Source organism: Ictalurus furcatus, chromosome 10 (genome assembly GCF_023375685.1).
Source record: "Ictalurus furcatus strain D&B chromosome 10, Billie_1.0, whole genome shotgun sequence".
NCBI classification, from domain to species: domain Eukaryota; kingdom Metazoa; phylum Chordata; class Actinopteri; order Siluriformes; family Ictaluridae; genus Ictalurus; species Ictalurus furcatus.
In genome coordinates this window covers 23,985,784-24,007,568 of record NC_071264.1, presented here as the reverse complement: position 1 = coordinate 24,007,568, position 21,785 = coordinate 23,985,784, and the positions used below count along the sequence as shown (strand labels likewise).

Below are 21,785 nucleotides of genomic sequence, written 5' to 3'. Positions count from 1 at the left end.
AAAGTGACGCCCACAAGTACTACACATGTCATTTGACTTCCTGTAAGCAGCGATGCTTGTAGCTTTACCAAGAAGGACATACCACATCCTGAGCTTATGCCATACCGTTGGCATTACAGCTGCCAGTTGAAGATAACTTTTGTCCCTTTTGTGCCTTTTACCTGTTTGTGCACCTTATTGCAAGAAGTGTGTTATTGAAACGTTACACTATTGGATTACGCCTTGTGAGATACTGAGAAAATATGGAGGAGCTCAGACAGGAGCTCAATTACCAAAGACTATCATCAGGCAAGTGTCTTGCATATGTGTCTGTGCGTCCAGTTCTCTTATGCATACATGTATATGCATAGTCAAGCTTGTTTTTTTTTTTAATATTGGATGGGAATTAAGAAAATCTAGCTGAAATATCTCCGAAATTTCATTTGACTTTATCGACTGTTTCTTTCACAGCTGAGCGTCTGATGTTTCACTCAGGCCTGGACTTCCTCTTTTTCTGACTCATGCGTGTGATTGTATTTTCTGCACAAACCCTAGGTTTGAAAATTATAGACATGTAGTAGTTCATGCATAAAAGATAAAAACCTTTAGACATTCATGAATAAAAGATACAAACTTTTAACCGTACATGCATAAAATGCAAGTTAACATGTGAAAGGGAAGTAGCATCTTAACCTATCATAAAGTGAGCCAATTCAACCACCACATATACTGTAAATCTTTGTAAAAGTACTTAAAAAAAAAAGATTTCATATCTGTAACAATGACATCATAAATCTAACAATTTATACATAAATTTTATGTTGTGGAATGTTTTCCTCTCTCTCGATTAGGACAAAAAATGCAAGTTGTGATGTTACAGAGAAAATGGAAGAGTTTCCAGTGGCGGAAAACTTACTGTTACAAAGCACGGGCACTGGAGACTCCTTCTATAAATGTTAAATAAACATCTCCTTACAAAAAGCTGTACCATATTAATGATTATATTATATAACATATTGAATCTTATTCAAACATCCAATTACCAAACGAACAAAAACAAAATGATTTAGGTTTTCGGAAAGCTACACGGCAGAAATAAATCTATTTATACAGTACATTGTACAAAGTACAATGTATTTAGTACATTCTGGTTTTCTGTATTTGTGTTTGTCAGAAATTTAATTATGGCTAAATTTCAGTTTCATTTCAAATGGAGTCACCGTCAAAACACTGTAGACATAAATATATCATTTGAATGTGTTTTTTTTTTCATATACTTCCAGAGGAGAGCATCTTCTCTGCTGACTCAGAGTTCTCCTGGGATGACTATGAGAATGATATCTACGGGCAACTGCCCAGTTTACAGAAAAGGCTGCAGCACAAGGATCAAGTACAGGAAGCTGAGGTTCACTGGAACCCCAATCAACCACTGAAGATGTTGCCCCTGTGTATACAGGAGAAGAGGAACCTCAGGTGTTTTAATTTATTTGCTAATCCATCTTGATTTTTGATGAAAGTAACAGTTTTGGAGCTTCTGTGTCAGTTATTGTTTTTTAATGACATTTTGTTGTGAAACCACTAATCAACACCAAGTATTTAATTTAATAAATGAAAACATTCAATCTCTTTAAAAATAAATTGGGGTGATTTTTAATAGTAACAAAATGACTTTAGAGTATTTTCTTTGATGACTTATTTTGATTATTTATACCAGTTTATATTTTATATACATAGGAAGACCTTTTGACCTATCCATATTGCTATTGAGAGCAGTATATTACTTAGTATTATAAAGAGAAAATATGGCATCGCCCATCCTTAATCTATACACAAACCTTTTGTACTAAGTTTTAGACTGAACAGTTACTTCGTTTTACAATTTCCTGTCATTATTTATGTTCAATCAGGGATAGACAACATCTAGAGAGGTGTAGAATTGATTACTGGGTATCATGGAAGCAGAGTCAGGAAATTGCAAGAAGGCGACTGAGGGAGCAGGTCGGGAGAGTCGTCTCAAGACTACTGCTATGGAAAACCACCCTCCATAACATTGAAGGTATATATACTGTATATAGAATGTACTGTGTGTAGAGTGCGTTTTGTCTTCCTACGTTGCTGTGTTAACCTTTCACATGGTCTCATCTCCTCTACAGGGAGGTTTGGTGTGGGTGTGAAGGCGTACTTCGTGTTCCTTAGGTACCTGCTCTTCCTAAACTTCCTGAACTGTACCATCATCGCTGGCTCTGTGCTAAGTCCCACTCTGTATATCAGGACCAAAAATACTAACACATCCTGTAAGTATAGTTACGTGTTAAGTGCTGAAGATTTTAGGAAATCTCTGCCGGTTTTGTTTATCAACTAATGTCATTTTTGTTTTCTTTTGAAGGGTCCGAGAACTTCACTCAAAATATTTCACTTTTGGATATGTTTCTGGGCTCTGTAAGTTGCTCCATACTCTTTTCTCTACATATCTTCTTTGACAATTATACCGTAGCAATTCTCAGTTCTGACTGATTAATTGATACAGCACGTTTGCCTCACACCTCCAGGGTTGAGGGTTCAATTCCCTGTGTGTGCGGAGTTTGCATGTTCTACCTGTGCTTTGGGGGTTTCCTACAGGTACTCCGGTTTCCTCCCCCAGTCTAAAGACATGCATTGTAAGCTGATTGGCATTTCCAAAGTGTCCATAGTGTGTGAATCTGTATGTGATTTTGCCCTGCGATGGATTAACACCCCATCCAGAATGTCTCCCGGATAAGCGGTACAGAAAATGGATGGATTGATGGATGGATGGATGTTCAAATACATTATTGTTATATGTCATTATATGTAACTTACAGAGGGATTTGAATGGTGGATGCTCCACATAACCTGATTTAAAAAGGTGTAACTGCTGATATGGTGAAGTCTCCACTGTCAGGGATTTCTAACAGTCTGAGGTAATGCTGTAGCTCTAGCTGTTAGATTTCCAACATCAGGATAGTGGCTTTCTCTGTACCAGACTGAATATTTTTGTCTTACTACATCCAAGAGAGAGAAAACATAGAGGCTGAATGTGGCACAATGTTAAATGTAACTATAAACAGATAAAAAGTATGGCATCTCGTGTCGTGTACATTACATGCTATTATTGGAAAATAATACATTTTGGGTGGTAACAGTAAGTCGGGCAGGAACAAACCACCACACCAACCCATCAGTGATTATTTTCCTATAATAGCACAGCATATCATGTTTCAGTTCTTAGTTATTGCACTCTGATCTCTGATTTGTCACCAATGTTTGAATTCTATGAAAACATCATACAGTCCCACCAGAGCACAGTGTTGGACCTTTACATCTGTTACAATCTATGCCAGGTTAAGTAAATTTGACCTTTATCTGCCACTTGTTTTAACTGTTGAATCGAGAGCCTTTTGAAAACCTCCCATATTACCTAATTACATATGGACCCACCTCAGTCTGATTTTAAAGATAACTCAAAACTACCTTCACATTTCCTTTTCTGTCCAACTCTCTGTGTTTTACAGGGCTTTATGGAACACTCTCCAGTTTTCTATGGGTTCTACAAAAACCACTCTTTCGGCTCAAAATGTTTGAACATAGCTCTCCTCTTTTTCTTTGGCATGCTCATCATACTCCTCCTTAATCTCATCCTGATAGTGCGCAGGTCAGAGCACTTTATTATCATAACTTCATTCTTTTACTGAGAATATTTGTGAGACATTTTTATAAGTAGGCATAGGTATATGAGCAGAGCATAGTTGCACATTAATTACATTATTACAAAGTAATAGCTATAATATTTGTACAATTATATAGTATTGTAATAGACCATTTCTTCCACATGCTTAAAAATGTTTTTTCCACTACCAAATCTAGCACAGCGTCATTATATTCACCAAAAAGTAAAACTAGAAGAAAAACTGAAATACTATAAAATACTATACTAAAACAAACAAACAAACAAACAAACAAACAAACAAAAAAACCCCCAGTAATATTGCCTCTGAAACAAAATGAAATAAAATGAAAAGCTGACAAATAGTCCATTTTCATTTTCATAAACAATGATTCTGTTTAGTTTTTTGTTGGCATCTGGCAATGAAAGTGTTTCGCATTGCAAAAATGTGCAGTGTTTGTTCACAAGTCACTCTGTAAAGATCAGACACAATAATAATGGCATCAAAATATATAAAAACTACAAATGAAATAAAAAAGAAATGGAAATAAAGTAGAAACAAAACCACACTTAAAACTAATGGGAATTCAATTCAATTAATTGGAATTCAAATGGGGAAAAAACTAATTTTGTTAATCACTATTCCATGGGAATTCTAAATTAATTTATTTAAAACCAAAATAATTAAATGCATGGATTTTGAGTGCTGCTTTGCACATTACAGTTGGTTTAAAGCTGATGAAAGTCAGGGTAAAAGACAACACTTCACACTTCCCTAAATATGGGCTTTTTCTCTTTTATAGGACGGTGGTGGGTTATAAGAACACATGGCTTACTGGCATTAATTTCAGTGCCAATATGAGCTATAAGGTGTTCTGTGGATGGGATTTCTGCATCCGCGAGCCTGACGCAGCCGTCCTTAAACACAACTTAATCAGGAACGAACTGAAGGTATGCTCCTGACCATCAGCCTGAGAAACAGTAAAAGTGATTATTATGCCACAGCCCTCTTCAATTCACCATTCACAATACTTTGGCGATTAATCTTCTATAATAGTAGCCCTGACAGTAGTTCCAGTATTTTCTATAGTAACAACATATTCAGTGTCAGCACTTTGTAATCATTGGAGAAAACGCTGTCTTTAAGTGTCTACCACTGGGAAGGTTTGTGTTGCTTGGTAACATGACAAGCTCCATAACTTCAAGAGAGAGAAAAAGGAGAGATTAGTACAACTGTTTATAGCTGTAACTTAAAAATTAACAGGAAATTGTTTCGCTGATGATCCACAACATTAAATGTAACTATAAACATTTATAAACGATAAAAGTATTCATTAATAAATAGAAACTTTGAATAAGTTGGCAAATTGAGGATTAAAACACTTTAGGGTAGAACAGTAACTTCCCTTTGTATTAGGCCACATCACACCATCCTGTCTTTGATTATTTCTTATAGAATCAAGTTTTTTCTTACTTAAAACATGAAAAAATAATCATCATCAAAATGAAAGCAATGGAATTGGTGGAATTTCTTAATTATCACTATGAATTTCTCCTTCAAATTTCCTGAAAAAGAGAGTTTGGCCTCAGTTTAAATTCCATCTTGGAACACACACACATTCAAACTCTCTTTGCCTTGTTGTTTTAGATGGACCTTGAGGAACAGAAGTTTCGTCAGAAAGTCTTGGGACGTTCACTGAAGCAGTGGATTCTTCTGTACGTCCTCCGCATTGCTCTCAACTTTATGGTGTTAATTCTTATGGGCGGCTCCATCTATCTGATCTGGTTTGCCACCACTAAATTGGTAAACCCTGAGGTAAGGGACGAGGCATATGACTCAAATAATTAAACAAGTACCATACAAAGTGATAATAGGTCATATTAGCCATTATACTGTAACATAAAATATTTGTCTATAATGTCTATAATATATATGCTGCTATTTGGCAGAAAATGTAAATTTACTCTTTGGCACTTTATTTAAAGTCACTTTTTTTAATGAAATGCCTTCAGAGGAATTCGTTCTTTTGAGAAGGCTGGTGAATGTGCTAAAATTCACTTCACCATTCTTTTAGGAAATGGGAGGAGCTGAACTTCTCACTTAGCATTGAACATGTGACACAGATTTATTATATCATGGAAAATATAAGCCAATCATATTTTAATATTCCAGTGTCTTCTGTTATTATATTAAAATGGTTGGTTTGTATCCCGTTTGAACCTAAAAGCTTTTCAGGTATAATGTTTCAATGACTACCGTCTCAACCCTTTTCACCTATGATGTTTTTAAAGTTAAATTAACAGGTTGAGTACTTGTAGGTGGCTCTAAATAAAATTTACTTGTGTAAGAAACATATTTCAACTGTAAGCCTTTATCAAAAAGTCTTTGAGTGAGAGAAAAATATTGCTAACAGGTGTTCAGGCCTTTATATCTAGCACATGAAACCTGGATTCTCTCTCTCTCTGTTTCATCAGCTCCACTGGACTTTGAATCTCCTGAAAGGCTATTATTCAGCCATTACAATCACAATAGTCAATTTTCTGATGCCACACTTTTTTTCTGCAATCACCGTGTATGAAGACTACTCTCTCACCACACAGCTTAATGTCACCTTAGTTCGGTAGGTCACAACATCTCATCTTTAAACCACTCTACACCAAATGTTATATCATACTTTCTCATACAGTCCTCTCCAAAACTACTGGAACAGCAAGGCCAATCTTTTTTCTGTAGACTGAAGACATCTACATGAGTTCAAAAGATGGAATATTAGAAGAGAGTTTCGAATTTCAGCTTTTATTTCCTGGTATTTGTATATATGTTAAACAACACAGAACATAGCACATTTTGTATCAGATCACTCAATTTGTAGGTGAGCAAAAATACTGCAACAAGTGACTGATATGTGTTTCTTGTTACTTAGGTGTGTCCTGTGAGATTGATTATGTAAACAATAAATAGCTCTGAACATCTACTCTTGGGTTTAGCCTTCAGTTTCACCTGTGAAGCTTTTGTTGTTAAAAAGGATAAGCCAACATGAAGATTAGAGAGCTGTCTATGTGAGAAAAGCAAACCATTTTGAAGATGAGAAAAGAGGGAAAATCAATCATAGGCATTGTACAAACATTGGGCATAGCCAATACAACAATTTGGAATGTCCCAAAAATGAAAGAAACCACAGGTGTATTGAGCAATGCACACCAAATGGGTTGGCCAAGGAAAACAGCAACAGCTGATGACAGAAAAATTGTGAGAGCTGTGAAGAAAACCCAACATCACCAACTACCTCCACAGGGCAGGGGTGAAGGTATCATAATCCATTGTTTGAAGTAGACTTCAAGAGCAGAAATATAGAGGCCATACCACAAGATACAAAGCCAGATTGGAATTCGCAAAGAAATACAGAGATGAGCCACAAAAGTTCTGGAACCAAGATTAACCTCTACCAAAGTGATGGAAAGGCCAAAGTGTGGAGAAAGAAAGTATCTGCTCATGATCCCAAACATACAAGCTCATCAGTCAAGCACCATGGTGGTAGTGTCATGGCTTGGGCCTTGCATGGCTGCCTCTGAAACAGGCTCACTAATCTTTACTGATGATGTAACTCATGATGGTAGCAGCAGAATGAATTCAGAAGTTTACAGGAACATTTTTGTCTGCCAGTGTACAGAGAATCACCCAAAACACAATGTCAACTCAACAAAGGACTTTATCAGGTGGGGGGGCGGGGTGCAAGTGGGAGGTTTTAGACCGGCCAAGCTGGCCAAGTCAATCACCAGACCTTAACCCAATTGAGCAGCATTTCACCTCCTGATGGGGAGGCTGAAGTGAGAACAACCCACCCAAACCCCCCCGAAACAAACAACAACTGAAAGAGGCTGAAAAGCCTGGAAAAGTATCACGAAAGAAGAAACCAACAATTTGGCGTTGTTAATGAGTCACGGGGATGATACTGTTATTGCAAGCAAGGGATATGCAACCAAATATTAAGTGCTATTTACTTTAATTCAAGACTTATCTGTTCCTATACTTTTGCTTGCCTAAAAATTGGGTGGTCTGATACTAAAAGGTTCTATGTTTTATGTTGTTTAATACATCTAGATGTAAATACCAGGAAATAAAAGCTGAAATCCTAAATCTTGTCTCATATCCATCTTTTGATCAAATTTCTTTGGTGTGTAGCACAAACAAATGAATTGGCCTTGGCGTTCCAGTAGGAGGAGACTGTACTTTCTCTAAATTTCTATAAAAAGGTATGTAAACATTATTAGGACTGCAGAATTTGGCATAACCTATTTATAATTTATTATGTTTACAGTGTTGATACTCTGCTGTGCATTGAAACCGATTGTATGTTTAATACCAACAGGAGTATCCTGCTGAAGCTGGGAAGCTTAGCCATCTATCTCTTCTTCCTCATTACTAAAATTAATAATGATCATCACTGCAAGGTGAGTTGGGATTCCTCCACAAAACATTAAAATCACAAGCATTAAATAATAAATATGGAATGAATACTAGGCCTGTACTGTATATCTGTGGTATAGTAATGAAAACTACTGGATTTCCGCACTGAAATTGATACAATATTTGCACAGGAGTAAAGTTATAGCAGTTCTTAGGCTTGTAATTGATTAGACTTGTGTCCATTTTGCTATCCAACAACTTGATCAAAGCGTGGCAATGATTGTGTAGGAAAAACACACTTAAGAAGCCAGGTTTTAGACATCTTTAAGCAGTCTGACTGTTTTTAATATCACATACATGAGGGTAAGATCACACAAGGATATGCTTAGGATAAGCAGAAGAAAACAAATGAGAAAGAGTCAAAAATCAGGAAACAGGAAATCAGTGTTCAGTGCTCAAATCAGTTCTGTTGTGTGTGAAGTTTCCGGGAGAACAGCAGTTTCTGAAGCACTCAAATCAGCCTGTCTGACACCAGCGGCCAGGCCATAGTCAAAATTCTAATATTTGATGTGAACATTAACTGAAGCTCTTTCATGACCTCTATCTGCATGATTGTATGCATTGAGCTGCTTCCACAAGATCGGTTGATTGGATAATTGCATGAAGGAGCAAGTTTACAGGTGTTCCTTTGAAAGTGGCCAGTGAGTGTATACAAATATTATTGTAATATATTATTTTGTTCACATTGTTTAGCCCTTGACATACTGTCATACTGAATTGCAACTAATTGTCTATACCTAAATGTTTGTTTGGTTGTGTAGTTCTTGTTGTTGTTGTGTTTTTTTTTAGTGTCGAGAGACTGAGTTTGGAAAGGAAATGTATAAGCTCACAATATTTCAACTCTTGGCATCTTTCTGCAATACATTCTTGGTGGCGTATCCCAGAAAGTATGACTTCTTGCCTAACTTTTCATGTCATTAGAGAAAAATGAGTACAGTAAAATATCAGTTGGTATATTTAGTATAATTATGTGAATTTTGTCCTCACTGTTTTGTTGTAGGTTGTTGGTGGAGAAGTGTACAACCTCTAAATTGTCAAGAGTGGGCAAGCAGCGGTTTGTGATCCCACTGAATGTGTTAGATCTGGTATATAGTCAGACAGTCACTTGGGTGGGAGTTTTTTATTGTCCTCTCCTGCCAGCCATCAGCATTTTTAAACTACTGGCAATCTTCTACATCAGTAAAGTATGTCTAAATACGTAAATATTGTGTGCATTTATCTAAATATGCTCAATCTCTAATTGAGGAAAATCCATTAAAAAAAAGTTCTTTACTTTTCCCCAGTTCAATCTGATGCGATGTTGCGACCCAGCTAGGAAAATGTTCCGGACCACCAGCTCTTCGGTTCTGTTTCATTTCATGCTCTTACTGGGCCTCATCATGTCCGCCGTGACAATTGGTGTCAACATTAAACTGTATAGCAAGGCGCAACTCATTATTATTAACCAAGAATTACACTAAACACAATTTAGTTGAACTTACGTCTTTACATTGGTTCCCATTTATTTTTCTGCTTTCCCTGTTATTATTCAGGTTTGCTCCTTGTGATTGTGGCCCATTTCAAGGGAACCAGACTGTGTATAACATGACCAATGCCTGTGTTGACACACTTCCATATGCTGCAAAGACAGTCATACGTTACATGACATCTGCAGCTTTTGCATTCTCGCTCATATTAATGGAGATGTAAGTAATTATGTATTTGATTACATATGTGCATGTAGCGATCGATAACATTAAGGGAAAAATAAACATAAAGTGTCTTAGTAACGTGTTGGGCCTCCTTAAGTCACCAGAACACCATTATTCTAAAAAATATTCCTTCCATTGGTGTTTTGATGGTGCTGATGGAAAACGTTGTCTAACATGTCTCTCCAAAATCTCCTTAGATGTTTATTAGGGTTTAGATCTGGTGAGTGTGAAAGCTCTAGCGTATGATTTACATCATTTTCATCCTCATCAAATCATTCATTAAGCCCTCATGGCCTGTGGATGTGGGCAGGGTCACCCTGGAAAAGAGAACGCTCCCACCATGATAGAAATGTTCATTATAGGGTAAAGGTGATCAGTTGGAAGGATTTAGTATTGATTTGCCTCAACGCTTCCCTTTAAGGGGACAATTAGAGCCAAACAATGCCAGTACAATAAATAAATGCCCCCAAAGCATAACAGAGCCGGTTTTTCCTTTAATTGTCAGCCACCTAGTACCTGTACATTATATGTCATAAATAAATCTGTATTTCTGTTTTACAGTATCATCCTGACATCTTATGTGTCTCGTAGACGAGCCAATCAGAAGGCCATGGAGAGGCTCAAGGACATGCTTGTTATGGTAAGTGTAGGATTCTGAGACTGGGTTTACAAGTCAAAAGATACATCCATAGATATTTGCGCAAGGTGAAATTTATGAAATATAGTGTCGTTTATAATTATAACAATTAACAACATAGTTATATTTTTAATTATAGTCATAACTAATACAACTATATATAAATAAGAAGTTCACAACATTCAAATAAGCACCATAGTGAGAATATATTAAGGTTGATTGTCATCGTTGTGATAATTACATTAATCTGTGGTCTCTTCCCACATTGATTAGTACATATAGTAGTACTTCATAGGCTTATCCTAATAAAGATGGAGTAGCAGGCCAAAAATATAAAAGCTACAGCACCAGAAAGCAGGAACATTAGAGACCTATTGTCTCAACCAAAACAGGCTCAAATTAGTCAAAAGAGTGAAACATGAAACTTGTTTAATTAGTGCTGGGTGTTAGATCAGGGAAACCACTAAAAGGCATAGTGCAGGAGAAACTCCAGGATGAAAACTGAGAAGTAAACTTGTTAAACTGTGTGATGCATGTTGTTCAGCAGAGGAAAGATGGAATTTTTCTTGGCTTATGTCTCAATTATAGAGTGATAGTCACTTATTTGCATGTTTCTATCTCACAGTGCAGCTCAGACAAACGTTATCTGGTGAGTCATCATGCCACATTGCTCAGACGACAGAGGAAGACCGTCAAGCGCTCCGAAAAGGTGGCCTCACGGCAGTGAAAGGGTCTTTCTCTTTGCTCTGTGTCAGAGAGCACAACTCTCATCTCAGTACTGCTTATTCTACACCAAAATGGGCCTTGGAACTATAATGCAATTTTCAAAAACTGTCTACAAGACACATGCAAGGGAGTAAGCTGGACTCTGTTTCCTTAAAAGGAAGTAAAATTGAGGTTGTACAATATTTTGTTCATATTTTTTGCTTGGGCAGAAGGTGCCAACAGTTTGACACGCTCATATGCTCAGCAGTGTATATTTTGTTTTTTGAAACCTGCTATTTAGACAATAGTCTCAACCATTCTATGCTGATATCACTGTGAAGTTTTAAGGAAAATCAGCCAGACTTTCAAAATGACAATGTAGATCAAATACCATTTAGTGATCTACAAATGTGCTGGCTCGTCTAGATAAACAGTGGTAGATTGTTCTCATACCAGCAGAGTCATTTTTATGTAAAGCAACACATAATACATTGACCCTATTATGGTCTCTCTGCAAATGCTATCAGTATTCTTTAGGCCTAGTGCTGTTAATCATATAACTCTCGTCTGTGTGCTGACTAATTAATATAGCAAAATAACAACATTAGCTTTCCATATGTTATTTTGTAATGTAAGCTATGCTGTTATTATTATCAGTGTTAGTTTTTTTGTTTGTTTTTTTTTTAGATTTATTTATTTTTTGTATGTGTTGTATACAGTATAGAATTAATATAGCAAAATAACAACATTAGCTTTCTATATGTTATTTTGTAATGTAAGCTATGCTGTTATTATTATCAGTGTTAGTTTTTTTGTTTGTTTTTTTTAGATTTATTTATTTTTTGTATGTGTTGTATACAGTATATAACAAGCACAAAGGATCTTTTGATTGATAGGACAGTTAATAATAGATTAATAGATTAATGCATTTCTGGTACATTTAATATATATGGAACCACAGTTACCATGAACTATCCCAGTCAAACTGTGGCAGTGTCATGTTTAAGAATTTCCCTAGTAGTTACCCTAGTCAAATCTACTAAGAATTTTCACAAGGGACTACTAGCTTTGACTTTTTTTTTTTGTTTTGTTCCATTTTTTCTTCTTTTTATTTGAGAAACAAAAAAAAAACAACTGTTTTATTGCTAAGCTGAGCCAAGTGATCTGAATCAATAAAAGGAGTCAGACTATTAAACTATTCAATTCAATTCTGCATGCTAAAAAGTGGGCATTCTGCAGGTGATTTACAAAGAATAACTACAGCAAATAGGTCACATGCAAAGTCTGGGAAGAAGAAATATGTAAATTAATTTTTGCATGCACTAAAGCTTCCTGCAGCCATGCGAGTTCAGATATCAAACTTGAACCTCTAGCAAAACGCCAACTAAAGGCAGTGAGACAGGTCGAAAAACTGTTCAAAATACAATATGTATAAATGTATAAATGTGTGTAGATGAGAATGTGCATTATATTAATATGTGAATGCCATTTTAAAATTTAAATGCGGTCAGCATCGGAGGTGTGAATGTTCCTTGAATATCAAATATAAACAAATATTTACTGCCCTAAGAGAAACTTTCTTATTATTAAGTATCAGTCATTTGTAGTGTTGTCTTCAAGTGGTGGAAACAGGCTTCTGCAAATGTAATACATGCCCATAAGTTGTATTCATTTGTACACATAGTGTCTTTCAGGCTTCGTAAATCACTCTGAGGTGGCTGAATGAATCAAATTGCACTGTGTGTGTATATATAGTATATTTTTCTTATATTCATTAAGCCTATTAATTAAGCTTCCATGTTTTGTTTTGGGGTTGGGGTTGTGTCCAGTGTGTGTCCAGTGTGTGTCCAGTGTGTGTGTTTTTGTGTGTGTCCAGGGTGTGTGTTTTTACACATGCCAACCTTTGACAAATCAGAGGCTCGGTTAACAGCTTCAAGAGAACAAATTACAGCAGCAAATCTCTTTTTCTCCAGCAGATGGCGGGATCCCACCATGAGCAAGTTTAGTGAAGCGTGTAAAACCACCTGCATTGAGCTACGTATTTGCGGAGTCATTTTGTGATTCAGCCTAAAACTTCGGAAAATAATTAAGTTTCTTTTCCCATTTGGTGCTGGTGTGCAGTTTTTTCGATGCCAAATGTGAACTTTTAATTGTCCATCCTTTGATAAAGGAAATAGTTTGACCAGAAAAATCCTAACAAACAAATGAATCTTATGCTAATGACATTATGCTAGCATCCACTCATACTTAGCACCATGAGCATTATTCTATTTCATACTTGATCAATGATGGGTCATGTGTAATATTATGAATATTTATTTACCCCCCCCCCCCCCCCTTTACTTGTTTGTGACTGTTTCCATCCTTTTCATAAATAAAGTCTCTGAGCAAGAATGACTGTGTTTTCTGAAGCTGCTTTTTATCTATAGCTTACACATGGCAGGGAGGAGTAGTGTATAGGCCTAGAGACTTTCCCATCTCTTACACACACACACACAGGCACAAAATGTACCTTAGTATATTAAAAGCTCAAGCTGAAGTTAAAATGCCAGCAGTAAAGTGAAAGAGCCAGGAATGAGCCACGGTCTGTTGTTACTTCTGATGTCAGTCATATGTGAGTTTGACATTATTTACTTTCAACATCTTTTAGCACATAAGTTTAGTGTTTCAAAACTCGGTCAGTGTCTTAATAGTCCTTTCTGTTTTTGTGTTATAGTTTTGTCTGGTCATGTGATCATTAATGGTATTTATATTAGCATATTTTAATATTGTCTCTAATGTTGCTTTTCCACTGGACAGCACTACACGGCACAGTAAACTAATAATGATCCCACTTTTTATTATTGTCAGGTGACCTGTACCATTAAGTACCCATACTAAGTTCTTTCTGGTACCAAGAGCACTAAACAGGGATGTATGGGTGGAACTAGAAATAGTTTAGACCATTGATTATCAAATACAATCATCACAGAATCATCATAAGTCTTAAATGTTTTATTCCTCTTATACCTCAGCCATCTTTTTTTATTAGAGAATGACAAGTATTACATTTATCCATTTATTGATACATTTAATGTTGTGGTATCTCCACAAAATAAGTTAGTTCTTGCTAGTTATCACTTGCATTATAGCAGATATAAACAGTTTCCGCAACACAATATTTTTTTCTTTCTCTTGAAATTAATGCAACAAAATTAACACATTGCCAAGAAACCTCAAAGTGCAAAGCCTTGCTTGTAACAGAAAATGAAAGTAATAGTTTTACCTCTGACTGTAACAAAGCACTGACACTGGAGACTCCTTCGGAAAATAAACCTGTTCTCACAGAACGCAGTCAATAAAATGATTCAATATCTCCAGACAAATCAGAGTCAAGGTTTCAACAGTGCTGTGATATAACACTAAATAAGTTGTATTTCTATTCATAAGTTCTATTTTACTGCTTGAATAGGTGCTTATATAACAAATACTCGATTTATTGCACTACTGTCCACCACTACTCTTTCTAGTTTCACAGGTACTATTATGCAATGGGAAACAGACAGAGGTATTCGATCTGGGTATGGATAGTTCTGGATGCCATACCGTGCTGTCCAGTTGAAAACCGCTATAAGATAGTGATGCAGTATAATATAGTAAGAGCTGTAACATCATTCTCAATCTCTGTATTGTGTGCAGATGGATCCACTCTCAGGCCAGAACTTACTGGGCCTAGTATGGCCTTCCTTAAATCTACAGTAAAGTTTGAATGTAAGCTGTCAGATTCACCATCACCGGTGACCTTTGAACTTATAAAGGGCAATGACGAGGTCCTTGCCACAAAAAATGGTCCAATCACATTTCCTCTAAAAGTCAGAAATGGGTCAGAGGGCGAGTATTTTTGCAGAGTGACAGCAAGAAATCACACAAGCACAAGCAACCCAGTGCACTTACAAGTAGTGAGTGAGTAATGATATGTAGTGTTCATTTCTAAATGTGTGTATGAGTCAGACAAAGAATTAGTACAATGCTCGCTATAACTCCATATTTTCTCTCCCTCAGTTCCTGTCCTAGGTGCCTCCTTAGTCCCAGAACCCAGCCCGCCTGTCATCTATGAGGGGGCGGGGTTTAATCTGAGCTGTAAGACCAAAATGGGGTCTCACCTCAAATACTCATGGTACCACAACAAGCAAGAAGTGACCTCACCCTCGCCTCTTCATCATTTTGTTGGAAACATGCTGACAGTGGATAGGGCTGTTGAAAGGCATGCTGGGACATACTCATGTGAGGCCCAAAACAAGATGGAGAACAATTCTAGAGTCTCCAACAGTATGCCAGTCACCGTCGTGGTAAAAAGTAAACATTTTTTACATGTGTAAGATTGATCACAGTGTAAGAGAAAGCTGGAAGTTTGAAGTCTGAACACTAAAGAATGATGAAGGAGTAGAAATGATTCAGTGACCAGGCTTCAAGATGTTTCTGTGAATGTTAATATTTGCTGTTGAGATAAACTGCATAAATTACATGCTTAAGTGTTGGCGAATGATCTAATGTTAATCTTAGGCGACAGATAGTTTGTAAAATGTATAATATAAATGATCACAGATTTATGCAAAATATGTTATTCTTTTCATATTAACAGTTAATTCACAAGAAAGTATACAGCGGATGCATCACGTAATCTAAATTTATTATCTACATTTGTTATTTAACAAAGACAAATGTATAATCATTGATATGGTGAATCTTTCAGTAAGGAGATGTTGAACATTTATGGAAGGAGTCTCCAATGTCAGCACTTTTTTAAAACTCTGAAAGTTTTCCACCAGTTAACTCTTAACAATGAATTCAAGAGAGAGTGTAAAAAAGAAGCTGGCAAGGGAACAACTGTTTATAACTGCCTTAACGTAAATTTGTCTGGTGGATGTTCCACAACATTAAGTGTACGTATAAAGTTTTGAAAAGTAAAGTAAAAATTGTAATCATTAATGTATTATGTTGCGGTATAAGAGGAATAAAACACGTTGAACATTGAAAGCTTATTAACTCGTGGTGGTATTGACGTCTCACATCATACCAGCCTGTTGTTGACTGTTTTTCCTATAACAGCACACCCTGTAATGTTTTAATTCTTTACTCAAGTTAGAAAGCTTAAAATCTGTCTTAGTGTCTGTTAGCTAGTGTCACGTATCGAGGTTGAGGCAGAAGCAAGTGCAGATAATGACATTAATTGAAACAAACGTACTATGAAACAAAGACACGAACACAACTTGGTATAACACTGTGGCATGAAACAAAACACCAAGACACGAACAACAAGAGTCTAGGACAACGAAAGACAAGCAAACAGTGCAGACAAGGACTTATATATATATATATATATATATATATATATACACACACACACACACACACACACACACACACACACATATATACACACACACACACACACACGTTAACAAAACGTGAGTCAGGTGCAGGTGGTCATGTGACAGCTAGTGCAGTGGCTGATGGGAAGTGGAGTCCAGAGTTTCTTGATACATGACAGAACCCTCCCCCAAAGGCGCTACTCCCGGAGCGCCCAAAATTATACGTCCTCCATCTGGTGGTCCTGGCCCCCTGGGCAAAATGTCCCCAGCAGAACCAGGAGGCCAAGCGGCTTCCACAACGGCACAGGGAAGCAGAGATACTTCCTCGGCTGAACATGAAAGCGGGGCGACGTCCTCGGCAGAGCATGAAAGCGGGGCAACGTCCTCGCCAGAACATGAAAGCGGGGCGACGTCCTCGTCGGTGCAGGTAAGCGGAGCGACATCCTCTGCGGAGCAGGGAGGCAGAGCGACGACCTCAGTCGAGCAGGGAGGCCGAGCGACGACCTCAGCCGAGCAGGGAGGCCGAGCGGAGTCCTCGGCGGAGCATGAAGGCAGAGCGACGACCACAGCAGGGCAGGCAGGCCGAGCGAAGTCCTCGGCGTAGCATGAAAGCGGAGCGACGACCTCGGCTGACCAGGGAGGCTGAGCGACGACCTCGGCTGACCAGGGAGGCTGAGCGACGACCTCGGCTGACCAGGGAGGCTGAGCGACGACCTCGGCTGACCAGGGAGGCTGAGCGACGACCTCGGCTGACCAGGGAGGCTGAGCGACGACCTCGGCTGACCAGGGAGGCTGAGCGACGACCTCGGCTGACCAGGGAGGCTGAGCGACGACCTCGGCTGACCAGGGAGGCTGAGCGACGACCTCGGCTGAACAGGGAGGCTGAGCGACGACCTCGGCTGAACAGGGAGGCTGAGCGACGACCTCGGCTGAACAGGGAGGCTGAGCGACGACCTCGGCTGAACAGGGAGGCTGAGCGACTTTGAGGTAGCTGAACAGTGGGGAATCCTTGAGTCCAGTAGGAGATGGAGCGACGTCTCTCACGGAACGTGGAGGCAGAGCGAAGTTCTCCACTGAACATGAAGGCTGAGCGAGAGCCATAATAGGGGAGAGAGGGTGGGAGTTGGTCTCCGCCCTGATCACAGACTCCCCCTCCTGTCGGCGTGGCATGGCGTAGTCCTTTGTGAACATTGCCGGTGGTGACCTGGTGCATGGTCTGTCCCGCCGCGGCAGCCCGAGCATGCGGTCATTCTGAGCAAGTAGTTCATCTGTCCTTCTTCCCTGCTCCAATAGTCCTCTATACCACTCCTCATATGCTGCAAAACAGGCGTACATCTTGGTGATCTGCTGCTTCTGATAAATGGTCTTTCGTTCTGTCACGTATCGAGGTTGAGCCAGAAGCAAGTGCAGATAATGACATTTATTGAAACAAACGTACTATGAAACAAAGACACGAACACAACTTGGTATAACACTGTGGCATGAAACAAAACACCGAGACATGAACAACAAGAGTCTAGGACAACTAAAGACAAGCAAACAGTGCAGACAAGGACTATATATACACACACACAAGTGCTCATTAACAAAACGTGAGTCAGGTGCAGGTGGTCATGTGACAGCTAGTGCAGTGCAGTGGCTGATGGGAAGTGGAGTCCAGAGTTTCTTGATACATGACAGCTAGCTAATGGTTGCCTAATTTAAAAAAAAAAAAGCATCATTGATGATGAAATTTCTTAATTGTTCACAGAATATCTGTCAGCTCCCAGGCTGTCATTCACACTTTTCCATGATGGCTCGGGCTACTATGCTAACATCAGCTGTCGGTTGTCCTATGGAAGCCCTCCAGTGATGTTCCAACTGCTCCTAAATGGGAAGCGTGTTGATATGCAGCAAGTGGATTTACTGGAAGCTTGGTTTTCTCAGCCTGTCACTGTAGGACTGGATATGGGTACAGTACAGTGCATAGCAAAAAATGACATCCAGCAGCTTTTCAGTAACTCAGTAGATCTGGAAGTTGGTGAGTAAAAGTGTGTGCTTTAGAGATTTACATGTTACATGTTAATGATTTATTTATACATGATTCATTTGTGCATATTTCTCTCAGTTCCGGTAATGGGGACTGCACATGTCCAAGTGGAGTATCTCCATAAAGCAGACTCTGTAGTAGCGGCTGCCCTGCTCCAGTGTATGATCACCATGGGGACTTTTCCTATCTACTCATGGTCCTTCAACGGCTCCACCGTACCCCTGGAGGCCAATTCCCCTACTTTTATCCAACATAACCAGGTCCTAGTTCTCACACACCTCAGCCCTGGGAACTTGGGGTATTACAGCTGTCGAGTGAGGGACAGTTTCAACTCTAACTCATCCTGGGTGGAGAGTGAGAAGGTCTTGGTGAAGATGACAGGTGAGATCCTGTCATCCCTCATGTTACGTTCAAAAGCTGACACTAAGTCAAGTGACCCCTTCCTATAGACGTTTACAGTGGGGCCTTGGGTTCATGGTAAGATATACAACAATATATGTGCTTGCTAAATTGGATTGTATAAAATCCAAAAAATGTTCAAAAGAAATTCTTAGAAATAGGGTTAAAAAAAAGAATAGTTTGGCCAAGCACTGTGGCTTAGTGGTTAGCGCTATTGTCTCACACTTCCGTAGTTGGCGGTTTGAATCCTGCCTCTGCCCTGTGCCCATGGAGCTTGCATGTTCTCCCCGTGCCTCTGGGATTTCCTCCGGGTACTCCCCGAGTCCAAAGACATGCATTGAAGGTTGACTGGCATTTAGTCCGTAGTGTGTGAATGTGCCCTGCGATGGGTTGGCACCCCATTCAGGATGTCCCCTGCCTTGGCACAGAAAATGGACAGATGGATGAAATCAACCAGGTATTTTTAGGATGCAGTCATTATTCCACTGACTTTGTCGAACCCCGGTAACCCCTATCACCACACTCTAAAGGTAGTCTGTTTAGCTAGTTCACATAAAAGTAGCACTATGTCAGCAGTCGAAAAGACTGCATCACTCAAGTATCAGGCTATAAAACACTAAACTTTATGTTAACATGAGCTAGGTATGACTGATTAAGCTAGCTAATGGTCATTAAGATTGGGTCTGAATTAAATATTGAACTCACCCCATAACTAACACTATTAAATGTTATAGCACCTCAGTGGATTTCAAGAATGATTCAAAGAAATATGTAGCAAACACTACAACAAACTAGAGTATTCAATGGACAACGACCAGGCAAAGTAAATACAAAGTAGTAATGAATACACAAGCACTAACTACACAGAGGTAACTTGATCAGCATATCAACTAAGGAAGATGAAAACCAATAAGAATACAGTGAGATTGGATCTTTTATTTTTTGTGACAAGATGCTTATTAACTCTGCTGCTTTTACTGTCAAGAAGCCATTGCAATACTGGATCATATTTTGCAAGAAGTGCACTAAGATAGGAGGAAAACATGACAGGTTATACTGTTACAGGAAAATAATCAGCCAAGAACATGGGTATGATGTGGCCTGACATGAAGTTGCATTTACAGTTACAGTTACCACAAAAAAAGTGAGAGGTAATTTTTTTTTCTGATAACAGATTTTCTAATAACAATATCCAATATCAAATTTTTCAATAAGAGCACATCCCAAAATGTTTAATTCCTCTTATACCAAAGCAAATTTTATTCTGTTTAACGTTGTGGAACATCTGTGAATAATGTTAGTTCCACTTACGTTATAGCATTTATAAACAGTTATTCTCTCATCAGCCTTTTTGTTTCCTCTGGTGAATTGAATAAGGCAAGAAATAAATAATCCAGCGTCTGTTGTCCCCAAGAAACCACAGACTGCAAAGCCCTCCAACCTTACGAATGTACTCTGTTGGAAAACAGTTACAGTTAACAGTTAAAAAAAAGTTACAGTTTTAGCTCTGACTGTTTCAAAGCACTAACACTGGAGACTCCTTCCAAACATGCTAAAGAAATGTTGCCTGTGTAGAGCTCCGCCCCTGTGTAAGTTAGTCTAGAAACAATAAGATATTAGAAAAAGGGCATAACTATGCAAATCAAGGATGTATGCCTGATTCTTTATTATTCAGCATTTTTCAGTACAGTCCTTATCACTGCTCTGTGGTACATTCTCTTAAAGATTTTGACATGACACGAATAGAGGTCGTAGCTGTGGTCTTCTGCTGCTTCCTGTTTGTGATGATGGTGGGAGGAGCTTGCTGTCTCTTCTGGATCATAAACTCTGAGCCTGTAATGACAGACAACCACCGTACGTCTCAAACTGCTCACTCACAGGTGCCATTTCTTTTAGCCATACTATGATACCATATTACGTACACTGATCTCTCTTTTTCTTTCAGATCATGTACACTGCCATGAATGTATCAAGTAAGCTCTGTTTTTATTTTATGTATTTCTGATGCATGTGCAAATCTGACTTTTACATTATCGAGTCATATCTCTTACTTTTTAGCACTGAGAACCATCACTCCATGCCAGAGACTCTGTCACACATTGAAGAGATGGAAACTGTGATTATGGAAGTGGAAGTCTAGACTAAGGCATGATTGTTAAACAGATCAATTGTATTGTAGATCAATTCTCACTCATGAATATGATGAACATTTGGACTTAAACAAATGACTGAAGAAACCGTGAGAGGAGCAAGACTCAAAAGAGAACCCATCAACTTCTGGGTGACACCGATAGTGGGATTATAAAGACAAACAGTAATAAGTGTGTTGAAAGCATGTTCTGTGTGAGAATATTGTGAATAAGGGCACAAGACAAGTCTTTATGATTACAGCAACAGCTCTTAGAAGGAATAAATCTAAAGTATCAAATCTATGTCCTTTTCTTTTTTGATCAGACACTACATTACTGTGATTAATTATTATTTTTATATCAATAAATTTACTACCATGAAACAACAATCGTCCTCCCAATCATGTTTTTACTTGTCATACTCAAGAAGTCCTCACCATAAGAGAATATATCTTTACTTAATCTGTAAGGAAATAAACATTATCATAATGTTGTATGAATTAAAGGGGCAATGAGTGATTTGAACTGCCATTAGCAAAAGCAAGTCTGACTGGCAGATAAAGACACCTTCTCCTGATTGGTTGGATGTTAGTGGTCCCTATTGTGAGTTTTGTCCTGTTTACAAAGTCTGTGGCGCAGAAGAGACCAAGATTTTTTATCTGAAAAGATATTTTACTGATAGCAGTGAGAATATGAGGAGAACTTTATCAAATAT

The 21,785-nt window shown here is 38.3% G+C and overlaps 2 protein-coding genes across 6 annotated transcripts; both read left to right on the top strand.

The window, feature by feature from the left end:
• The first annotated feature begins 34 nt into the window (after positions 1–34).
• tmc8 (transmembrane channel-like 8) lies at positions 35–12,148 on the top strand. The gene is made up of 16 exons (XM_053633922.1): positions 35–288; positions 1,263–1,452; positions 1,887–2,035; positions 2,133–2,273; positions 2,366–2,418; positions 3,510–3,649; positions 4,465–4,612; positions 5,310–5,477; positions 6,137–6,282; positions 8,032–8,113; positions 8,919–9,016; positions 9,130–9,313; positions 9,413–9,543; positions 9,662–9,814; positions 10,382–10,460; positions 11,083–12,148. Exons 1-16 carry the CDS (start codon positions 243–245, stop codon positions 11,182–11,184), a joined length of 2,010 nt encoding a protein of 669 aa, XP_053489897.1. The 5' UTR covers positions 35–242; the 3' UTR covers positions 11,185–12,148.
• A 1,215-nt stretch (positions 12,149–13,363) lies between these two features.
• Positions 13,364–21,480, top strand: LOC128613285 (B-cell receptor CD22). Of its 5 annotated transcripts, XM_053633924.1 has the most exons (9): positions 13,364–13,776; positions 13,879–13,905; positions 14,841–15,104; positions 15,204–15,497; positions 18,264–18,533; positions 18,621–18,923; positions 20,667–20,795; positions 20,887–20,914; positions 21,000–21,480. In XM_053633924.1, exons 1-9 carry the CDS (start codon positions 13,737–13,739, stop codon positions 21,079–21,081), a joined length of 1,437 nt encoding a protein of 478 aa, XP_053489899.1. In that variant the 5' UTR covers positions 13,364–13,736; the 3' UTR covers positions 21,082–21,480. The 5 variants fall into 5 exon arrangements, 3 of the variants coding, with proteins under 3 accessions (XP_053489899.1, XP_053489900.1, XP_053489901.1); XR_008386861.1 differs by lacking the exon at positions 21,000–21,480 and having other exon boundaries at positions 19,175–20,795; positions 20,887–20,904; XR_008386862.1 differs by lacking the exons at positions 20,887–20,914; positions 21,000–21,480 and adding an exon at positions 19,175–19,398 and having other exon boundaries at positions 20,667–20,765.
• Positions 21,481–21,785: the final 305 nt, after the last annotated feature.

Excerpts from the sequence above, each read along its gene's own strand:
- tmc8 (XM_053633922.1), top strand. The coding sequence starts at position 243 with ATGGAGGAGCTCAGACAGGAGCTCAATTACCAAAGACTATCATCAG. Across the intron at positions 289-1,262 it reads TTACCAAAGACTATCATCAG|AGGAGAGCATCTTCTCTGCT; the intron begins GCAAGTGTCTTG and ends ATATACTTCCAG. Across the intron at positions 8,114-8,918 it reads ATAATGATCATCACTGCAAG|TGTCGAGAGACTGAGTTTGG; the intron begins GTGAGTTGGGAT and ends GTTTTTTTTTAG.
- LOC128613285 (XM_053633924.1), top strand. The coding sequence starts at position 13,737 with ATGAGCCACGGTCTGTTGTTACTTCTGATGTCAGTCATAT. Across the intron at positions 15,498-18,263 it reads AGTCACCGTCGTGGTAAAAA|AATATCTGTCAGCTCCCAGG; the intron begins GTAAACATTTTT and ends AATTGTTCACAG. Across the intron at positions 18,924-20,666 it reads GGTCTTGGTGAAGATGACAG|ATTTTGACATGACACGAATA; the intron begins GTGAGATCCTGT and ends ATTCTCTTAAAG.